At 42.4% G+C, this 10,654-nt stretch overlaps 1 protein-coding gene across 1 annotated transcript; it reads left to right on the top strand.

The window, feature by feature from the left end:
- The first annotated feature begins 280 nt into the window (after positions 1–280).
- On the top strand, positions 281–10,429 carry HEY2 (hes related family bHLH transcription factor with YRPW motif 2). The gene is made up of 5 exons (XM_047102814.1): positions 281–452; positions 2,387–2,465; positions 2,599–2,682; positions 4,956–5,037; positions 9,446–10,429. The coding sequence occupies exons 1-5, from the start codon at positions 370–372 to the stop codon at positions 10,129–10,131; spliced, it is 1,014 nt and encodes a 337-aa protein (XP_046958770.1). The 5' UTR covers positions 281–369; the 3' UTR covers positions 10,132–10,429.
- Positions 10,430–10,654: the final 225 nt, after the last annotated feature.

Here is a 10,654-nt window from a genome sequence, read left to right as displayed (position 1 = left end):
CCCACGCCTCTGCAGAAGCCTCCGCCGCGAGCATTGGCGAGCGCGGCCCCGCCCCTCCGCCCCAACCAATCGCGGGCCACGCCGACCCCGAGGAGGCGGAACCCGGCGGGGCGGCCGGGGCCTGCGCGCGGGAGGCGCGCGAGGTGGCCCCGCCCGCGCGGAGGGGCGTGGCCGGCGCCGGTTCTTGCGGCCGAGCTCGGCTGCGGCGTGGGAAAGAGCCGCGAGGAGCCGACCGCGCCGCCGCGGGAGCCGCGCCTGCCCGGGCCCAGAGAGGGAGGGAGGAAGGGAGGAGGCAGGCAGGGAGGGCGCTGCGCCCCGCTCGGCGTCGGTGGCTCGGGCTGGGCTGTGCCCAGCGCCGTCTTCGCCGCGATGAAGCGCCCTTGCGAGGAGACGACCTCCGAGAGCGACATGGACGAGACCATCGACGTGGGGAGCGAGAACAATTACTCGGGGTGAGCGCGGGCTCGACGGGAACTGCCCGGAGCCCGAGGCGTCGGGGAGCTTTGTGCGCGAGCGGCTCCTTGGAAATCCCAACGCTCCTCTCCGCGGCGTCCTAACATAACGGGGAAAGTTTTGCCCGGGAAATTTTGAGCGGTGGGCGCTCACGGAGCGTGCGTTGGGGTGGGGCGGGGGATGTCGGCTTTCACACCAGGGGTGGGGCGGAGAGGAAAGGGGACGCGACTGAAAGACTGCGCAGGAGTTGGCGAGGGAGGGTCCCAGGCTGTCAGCGTTAGGCAAGCTGACCGGCTGGCGACGGGCGACGCCCCCGCCTCTGAAACTGTGGGAGCACTTTAAGGATGGGCCAGGTGAAGAACAAAACAGATTGAATTTTTTTTTTTTTAATTTTTCAAGAGCCTAAAATGATGACTTGCCTTTTGGAGACAGTAAAGTAGTTTGCGATGTTAAGGCTAAGGAGGTTAAGCTTTCCGTTGGCCGTGTGTGAGTGGGTTTACGGGAGAGTGAGTGACGGATCGTTTCGGGCGTAGATCATCTCTTCGACTGCTTGCTGTTAAGTCTGGAAAAGATCGGAGTCGTGATCACAGAAGCCAGACCTCCACTTTCCAGTGACAGAGGGAGATTACCGAGGCATTTTAGTGCCAAGGCGGGTCAAATGATAATTGCTTCTAATTGGCATCCCCACAAGCTCCTTAATTATTTATCTGCAGCTGTCACTCAAAGAGCAAAATTCTTCCTACCTTTGGAATACTGGTTTTCTTTCCACATCGTTATTCTCGTAAGCACAAGCCAAAGCGTGAAATCAGCAACAGCAAAGATATTTACAGGAAGCGTTTCCAAAGTATCTTTTAATTATTTTTAAAGCGTGTGTCATCTTAAAAAAATGAGATCTGAAAAACAGAAGAAGCCTTGTGAAAGACGAAACCAGTTGAGATGGGGTGGGACTGAGGGAGACAGTTAATTCAGAAATAAGATCCAGAAGTGAGAAGGTGAGGTAATAAGAACCTGGTGTGTGCAACATTTCTAAAATGAAAGAGAGCAAATAACAGGAACCTGGAGAATTCGAGAACATAAAGAAGCATAGTATACACGAATTATGAAGAGAAACATGTACAAACTAGAAAGCATCATAAAAGTTATAAGTGATAATTGATTGAACTTTCAGTATAAAATACCTTTTCATTAGTAAACTCAAGATTGATTGCAGCCCCTATAGAGATTTAAGCTTAGCTTGAAGACGGGGTGATACTCACCTACAGTTTCGTTTTCAAACTAAAACATTTACCTAGTAGTTGATGTAATTTTAATTTCCCTGTCAGTGCCCTATTTAATTTGGGGCATTCTTTTGGAAGATTAGTATACAAAACATTACATTTTTTTTTTCTGTTGTGAGGTATGTCTAATTGAAGTTTTGAGATAGTAAGATAACTTCTGTTTATTTTGAAGATTGCATCTAGGGACAACAGTTTGACATGTGATGACCTTATATCTGTTTGATAGTGGTGCTAAACATGGCTTTTATTTTAAAATTGCTTTGCTTTGTTTAGTGGGTCTGACGAGGAGGGTGCAGGAAGGATGCTATTAGAGATTAGCTGATTTTCAAGAAACATTTTTGAGTGGCACCAGGAAGTACTAATTTCTAACTTCTCATTCTGTCTGCCTGTAATTTTTTCACTGCAAGACTTAAAAGTTGAGGGATGTTTTTGCCAATGGATTTGGTGTCTGGATTACTTGTTAAAAAAAAAAAAAGGCACGGAAAGAGATATAAGGGCTGAAAACAAAGTATGTGAAGAGAAAAGTAAGAATTAAGAATAAAATAATATAGACCTGAGCTGTGCAGTCACTCAATATTTAATGGGTGCTATGAAGTACCCAGAAGAAACCATTGTTATGTTAATGCAGCACCTGATGTACCGTTCCTGTTTCACAGGCAAAGTACTAGCTCTGTGATTAGATCGAATTCCCCAACAACAACATCTCAGATTATGGCAAGAAAGAAAAGGAGAGGGGTATGTGATTTTTTTTTCTTTTTAGTTCATGTGATTCAGACTAATGTATAACAGTGGTGTTCCTCCATTAAGAGTAATTTTATCATTTGTGTATTCATAAAGTTTTGTTGTTGTTTTGCTTTCTTTGGGATAGATAATAGAGAAAAGGCGTCGAGATCGGATAAATAACAGTTTATCGGAGTTGAGACGACTGGTGCCAACTGCTTTTGAGAAACAAGTAAGCAACCCTCACCCCTGACCACCCCACCAAAAGACTCAGAAAATCTGATTCTCTCATCTGGGAATGTGGGTTCTTGTTAAAGCTCATTAAAATAATGGTGTATGTGCCCTGATCTGGCACAGAGCAGCTATTTCAATAAAATGCTTTGTTGTGGCAAAACTATTAAAAACATAATCCATCATGAAGTTGAAAAACATTTCCATTCTTCAGCTTATTTTCCCTTAAGGGTAACAGTGTTCATGCTTTCTCTGTTCTTTCTATGAAGACCAGTAGTGGTTTTGTTCAAAACCCAGCTGTATGTCTTACTCTTTAAATACACACACACACACACACACACACACACAAACACACACATATATATATATCACAAAATTTCACTTTTTTGTAAACTGCTAAAAAAAAAAAAAGCGCTTTTTATTTTAAAAATAACAAAGTCCAGGAAGTAACATTTCTAGCTCTAGTTCCTGAATGGTAATACTAATAAAATTGATTTACCAAATCACTTGGTTTCATTTTTAATCCCTAGATTAATAGAGTGGTGTTCTATTTGGGGCATCTCTTTGGAAGTTTGATAAAAATAAAACTAGCCAACAATTCCCTCTTTCAGAATTCAAGTATTCCTTTACCAAAAAAAAAAAAAATTTTTTTGCATACTTAGAAAAGAAGGAAGCCAAATGTTTAAATCTTCCTTTGTTTTCTTGGAAAAGTTTTATATCTCTTGCCACAATGGCTAATGGCACAGATTTCTAAGAGCATCTTTCATCAAAGAATATGGCATCATACACTGTTGAAAATACTTTCAATTTAATTCAAATAGCGTATAAGACAGCAGTTGTTTGTTTATGTCATTTTGTTGTTTACTTCTTGAACTACAAACATTATACAGCAAGCCCTACAAAAGCCCTTGGCAATTATCCAGAAACTGCAATTTTGTTATTACTTTCACTGAAACTCCTGTACATCTTGATGGAAAAAGTGAATATTGACAGAAGTGCAAGATGTAACAGGCTCTTGATTATACATTTGTGAGAGAAAAAAAAAGATACCTATATGCTGAAACCGACTTTGGTAAGCTAAATGTAACGTGGAAATTGTAGTTTTGATTAGTAACATTTTCAATGACAATAGGCTGAAAATGAAAACATCAGTAATCACTGTTTTCACTTTGGGTACTGAAATGTCTGCAGTTATTTGGTGAGTATTTTTCCCATCAGTTTGTTAGATTTTTTTTCTTAAATGTCGACTTAAACCTTAAAAGCTAACCTCAGTTGTTTGGCAGTTAGTTACCATAAACACAGGCTTTCCCATTTGCCAGGCTTGGCTACCAACCCTGGCGAGCTGGCCCTGTTACGGTGTGATTAGAAGAGTGTTCTTTCTAGCGGTTTCAATGACTCTGGCACTCTCACCATGTACAGGGTGCTGATAATTTTCACAAAAAAGTAGAGCATAGGAACTTGAAGAAAACTTCAGTTTCCTTTTGAGAAAGACACATTGATTTAATTAGTTTTTCCAGGAAATTAGAAGCTACCCGAGTCCTCTGAGGCAGTTCAAGGTGGCACATTTGTATTTTGGTTGGTTTCTAGAGGTTGCCTTATTTTGAAAAGTAGAACGTATAAATATATTCCCAAGGCATTTTATTAAGAACTGTTCTAAAGGGTTCAAATAATCTTTAAGCATTTCTGATGCTTACTAGGTAGGAGTAAATTACGCTTTCTTGTTTATGAACTTGGAATTCACAGTGACACCTGCTGGTAATTTTTGGGAAAAAAAAAAACCCAAAAAACCTTAAGTCTTCCCTTTTTTGTTTTTGGTTCTCCTTACCAGGGGTGTATCTTAAAGGCTTACTAGGACTTTTTACTTTTGAAAAATCTAATTTTCTAAGATCCTATTTCCTTAACCTTCAGAGTTGGATTCAGCTGATCTAGACTGTTGAATGTCCCCCAATATAGGGTAGAGATTGGATACAAGATTTGACATTTTTGCAGTGTAATAGTTTTAGTGGAGTGATCTTTGGAGTATAGTTTAATCATATGATTAAAAAATTATTTGTTATGCCTTTTAGTCTTTAAATGATAAATTGGCAAATATCTGTCATTAGGTATGACATAATAATTATTGTTTGCATGTAAAGCTTGCAAAGAATTCAGATTTTTCTATGAAAAAAATTAAATTTAGACTTTTCTAGTGAGAAGAAAAATTGAAAATCCAGTGTAAAATGTTCCAAGTCAGTTTCCATAGGACTTATAAGACTTCATGATTTGTTTATGCAGGGATCTGCAAAGTTAGAGAAAGCCGAAATACTGCAAATGACAGTAGATCATTTAAAGATGCTTCAGGCAACTGGGGGTAAAGGTAAGTAGGTGACTTCATTTTTACCCCCTTTCCGCCTTTCTCTTTTCATTCCCCTCCCCTAAGATTATAGGAAAGTCATAGTTGAACAGTTCTTTAACAAGCTGAGATAGGAGGTCCCAGATTAAAGCTGTAGAAATCAATGCTAATGGCAGGATTGAACTCGTGGGAAAGAACTTCTGGAACAAAAGAAGCACTTGACCCTGGGCTTGTGTTTGCTTTCATAATACTGTGGGAGTAAAGCTTCATTCACAGCAGCCTGGTCAGAGATTTGTTTGGGACCTCAGAAGCACATGCTGGAATCTGTACAGAAAGACAAAACAAACACACAAACATCCAAACATAAACAGGAGGTTAAAGGCAATCTTTTTCTCTTCTTCTTTCCCTTCCCCCAGACTCCATTAGATCAAGGCTGGGACTCAATACAGTACAACTATTTCAAAGGAATTGACTTAAGAATTATTTTCATTGTTTTCAGATTTTGGTTGGTCTTGGGTTTGGATCAGACAGAACATTTGAAGTGTAGGTAGTAATTCTCTGGACTGGAAACTACTAATGGAGCAGTCATTCCTGCAGAGAGCAAACAGGAATAGGTGCCCCCGGCCCAGTGCCCTGGAGAGATATCTTCTGTACTAGAATCATCCAGAGGTCGGGGATGGACCCTCATGTTATATTGAAAATAGACGAGATCCTGAAAGCTGTAATAATTTATTCACATTTTATTATCCTTCTTCTCACATGTTACTGAGACTTGATTTTGCCCTTTTGTATTGTTTTTAGCCTTCAAGCAAGCCTTTGCTATTCACCTTAACCAAGAGTGTTTTTGTTACTCAGTACATTTGACAACTGGGTTGGGAGAGGGTACCACCAGGGGCTAAGTGCTTCCCTCCATCCTGGAGGCTTCTCTGCTCAGCATTAGCTTCTTATCACATAGTATCACAGTTTGCCCTAGATCAGAGCAGAGGCAAAGCATTGGAGGGAAGTAGCTATTTACCAATTGGTATAGAAGTACTTTAGTACTTAACTCCAGTATGGCCATACTGCTGAAGCCCTTTATTTATTTTTTTTTAATTTTTTTAAATATTTATTTATTTTTGAGAGAGAGACAGAATGTGAGTAGGTTACGGGCAGAGAGAGAGGGAGACACAAGCAGAAGCAGGCTCCAGGCTCTGAGCTGTCAGCACAGAGCCTGACGCGGGGCTCGAACTCACAAGCTGTGAGATCATGACCTGAGCCGAAGTCAGATGCTCAACCGACTGAGCCACCCAGGCGCCCCTGAAGCCCTTTAGAACATCAGCCCTGGGGGTGCCTGGATGACTCAGTTGGTTAAGTGTCCAACTCTTGGTTTTGGCTAGGGTCCTGATCTCACAGTACATGGGTTCAAGCCCCACATTGGGCTCCTCACTGATGGTGTGGAAGCTGCCTGGGATTCTCTCTCTCCCTCTCTTTCTTCCCCTCCCCTGTTTGTTCGTTCTCTCTCTCTCTCTCTCTCTCTCAAAATAAGTAAACTTAAAAAACAAAACATCAGCACTGGCCTTCACAATCTTTTAGGTGGGAAGTAAACACTTTAAAGAGAAGCCCACCTTCTCTAGAAACCATCCTGAATGGGTATAGAATTGTGATTTCTAATCATTAAAATGTAACCCTCAGAATAGGATGTAAAAGTTCTTACATAATAGAGGAGAACTGGATGAAATCGTAGAAGCCAGTGATCCAGCCCAACTTGGCTGCTGCTTGACCTTTAACCCAAGGCAGAAGTGCTCTGCAGTACTGTGAGGCCTACACTAGCACTCTGATCTCTAAAGCACCTCCAGCCCCATGATTTTGTCTCTGTACCTGCTACCTCAGATGTAGAAGACTGGTTGAGTTAGTGATGGTGCAGGAACAGCTTTTTGATTGCTCTGCCTCCCTTGGTGTTGTTCACCACAAGGCCAAGAATTCTTATCAGGGTTTCAAATATTTGGCATGAGCTATACTTCTAAAGAGTAATATTGTTCTTATGCCTTATTATAAAAACTAAGTTCCATTCTTGGTTGCTATTCTTGGCTACCTGAACAGTCCTAAAATTCATCCCAGAATAGTTTATGAACAGACATTTCCAAACAAGCTCCACACAAGTCGCCTGACTGCCAAGTCATTAGAGAGGTCATCCCATAGGAGAAAATGTGGGCCTTAAACAGGAGGGGCGGGCAATGTGATCTCACATCATCAAAGACTCAAAACTGCTGTAGGGGCCTCCCAGTGGTGAAGGGCATAGACTCTGCAGTTGGGTTGCCTGGTTTCAAATCCTTGATCTGCCATATATTAGCTCTGTGACCCTAGGTAAACTACTCACCCTCGCTGAGCCCGTTTTCTCATCTGCAAAATGACAGCCATAGTGTCTACCTCACAAGGTTGTTGTGAGTTTATTCACTTAAAGCCGCATAACAGTGATGGCATGAAGGAAGTGGTGTGGAATGGCCCCGTGTGCTTTTATTATTGGCCCAATATCTATTCCCAGGAGACAGCTGTTGGTCGCCATTTCCCTCTGCATTCAGCAACATAATAGGAATTACACAATTGATACTCCTTAATATGCAACAGAGAACTCAGCCACGTATAACAACATACAGCTGGCAAACCACAACTTTCGATCACCTTGTATCCGCTCATGAAAATTCTTGGAAGCTCCTGGGGCTCCAATTATGTTGTTCCATTCTTTATAGTCTATCTTGGTATTGAGGTAGCTTCTAGAGAGAATTTAGAGAGGAACCTAAATTTCTAGATCCCTCTGCATTTCTGGACTCTGACTTCTGTTGATTTCCTCCCTCCTTACCTCATGAAAATTAGAAGCCTGCAATGCCCTGCAACGAACCCTGAGGGTCCTCATGTGAAATCTGTCCACGGAGGCGTCGTCTTCAGGAAGAGCTTTCCCTCTTAATCCCAGGGACTTTGTTGCTAACTAAGCTGAAGTTCTGGGATGCTAACTATTTTTGTTGCTGATCTCCCACATTTCATGATATTCTCTTATATCTGCTTTGTGCTGTTATTTTTACTGTTTTCATGGTGTATTTTTTGCCTCAGATGTGTTTTTGGGACTTCCAAATTTCTGTTGATATTCTAACTTTATTTAGGACTGTGAATATTGTGAATACTATTTTCCAAATGCTTTGATTACAGAATAAGATGGTTTAATTTTTAGTGGATGATAAATGAAACAGGTAATACTTTGATCTACAGAAACATGAAAAAGATAATATAAATGCCTTAGACGAAAATAACTTTGTGGTATTTCTCATTTAGATACACCCATATCCCAAAACTGAGTAAATTTTTAATTTGAAAATAGCTAAAAAAAAAAAAAGTTACAAATGAGAAAGAATCTGAAAAAAGATGCATCTGTACATATTAGAGGTCACCCATTCAAAGTGGTGACATTTCCCCAATTGTCTGATTATTATTCTATCCTAAATTGGCACTATTAATAAAAATACTTTATTATTTTCTGTCCAGTATATTATCAGTGGATAAAAAGGGATTCTTCTAAATGTGACCCAGCTCCAGCCATTTTTACGGTAGTGACCTTCGATGTGGGCTGTGCATGCATGCATACACACTGAAAAATTAATGCACATCTTTTTCCTGGGTAGATGCCAGGAAAATGTAAGCTAACCACTGAAGGAAATATATATTTAAATTTAAGAAAAGTAAAGAGGTATAGTAATCTCATATCAGTAAAGCAGCCTGATATTGCATGATAGAAAAGTAAGATCTTCAAATTAGTAACCAAGATTTTTAAAAAGTCATTTTGTTTTCATCAAATCTTTTTGTTACAAACTAACGACAAGATGTTTTCACTTTGAAAAAAAAAAAAAACAAACACTGAGTCAAAAAGCATTGTTGAGTTTATTAAGAGATTCTAGCATATTTTTAAAGAAGGTCTTCAAGCTGCTAAGATACATTTCATAACTCTGTGACAAATGCCAAGAGTGAGGATGTTTCAGATAAACCCTTTAATCTCCACCTCATGTGACAGAGACAAAGAGACTGAAACTCGGTACTTCCGTGCAAAAGTTTACGAGGGAATTTCACTATCCCACCGTACAAAAGGAGAGACATCCCCTCCTGGTTTTTTATGGAAGTGTTTGAAACACGGATGTTCTTAATTTTTTTCCCCACCGTAGTATTTGGTTGCAAGAACAACTGTAGTATATAGCATTGCCAGCCTTGTCACACATGTGAATTGCAAAGTGTACTTTCTTCTGCAGAAGTTACAACCATAAATAACTGGCAACATTTTCAGAAAGGGTCGTCATCCCGCTTGAATCTTCTGCAGCGCCGAGAGGAGCACAGTTGGTGTTTACTCACAGTAATTGTGCCGTTTTCTCTCACTCCCTGCCCTGGCCCCCACTTCACTCAAACCCCCTTCTAGGCTACTTTGACGCACATGCTCTTGCCATGGACTTCATGAGCATTGGATTCCGGGAGTGCTTAACGGAGGTGGCCAGGTATCTGAGCTCCGTGGAGGGCCTGGACTCCTCGGATCCCCTGCGGGTACGACTGGTCTCTCATCTCAGCACGTGCGCCTCGCAGCGGGAGGCGGCGGCCATGACGTCCTCACTGGCCCACCACCATCACCCCCTGCACCCGCACCACTGGGCGGCGGCCTTCCACCATCTCCCCGCTGCCCTGCTCCAACCCAACGGACTCCACGCCTCCGAGTCAACGCCTTGTCGCCTCTCCACGGCTTCAGAAGTGCCTCCTGCCCACGGCTCCGCCCTGCTCACGGCCACGTTTGCCCACGCCGATTCTGCCCTTCGGATGCCGTCAACGGGCAGCGTTGCCCCCTGCGTGCCACCTCTGTCCACCTCTCTCTTGTCCCTCTCGGCCACTGTCCACGCGGCCGCTGCAGCAGCCACCGCAGCCGCGCACAGCTTCCCTCTGTCCTTCGCGGGGGCCTTCCCCATGCTCCCCCCGAACGCAGCTGCAGCAGTGGCAGCCGCCACCGCCATCAGCCCGCCCCTAACGGTGTCAGCCACCTCCAGCCCTCAGCAGACCAGCGGCGGAACAAACAGTAAACCTTACCGACCCTGGGGGACAGAAGTGGGAGCTTTTTAAGTTTGCATTGAACTTTTTGCAATAGTAACTGAATGTCCTTCATTTCAGAGTCAGCTTAAACCTCTGCACCCTGAAAGTAGCCATACAGATGTCTACAGATCCACAAAGGAACAATAAAGCTATTTGAGACACAAACCTCACAAGTGGAAATGTGGTATTATCTTTTCTCTCTTGTTTTGTTTAAGGCAGCTTGGTAACTGACATCAGCAACTTTTGAAAACTTCACACTTGTTCTCATTTAGAAGTTTCCTGGGAAATATATGGACTGTACCATCCAGGAGTGCATCAGTATGTCTGAATTGGGGAAGAAAAAAAAAAAAAAGCCCTGACTGGATTCTCTTGAAACTAGATGGAAAAAAAAAAAAATTGTGTTTCATAAGTGCCTGAGCTAGTAAAGTTTTCTTGTGAACAGATTAACATTGCACAAGTAAAGAAGATCATAGAGGTTAGGTTAAGACAGGAAAGGGACAGAAGTCTTGTATTAGGCTGCAGACATTTTAATAAAATGCCAGCGAAGAGTACT

This window comes from Lynx rufus, unplaced genomic scaffold (assembly GCF_022079265.1).
Source record: "Lynx rufus isolate CCGP_SWC_20201006 ecotype Redwood Valley unplaced genomic scaffold, mLynRuf1.p SCAF_6, whole genome shotgun sequence".
Taxonomy (NCBI): domain Eukaryota; kingdom Metazoa; phylum Chordata; class Mammalia; order Carnivora; family Felidae; genus Lynx; species Lynx rufus.
Note: the sequence above shows the minus strand (reverse complement) of the source record. Positions and strands in the feature narration are given on the sequence as shown.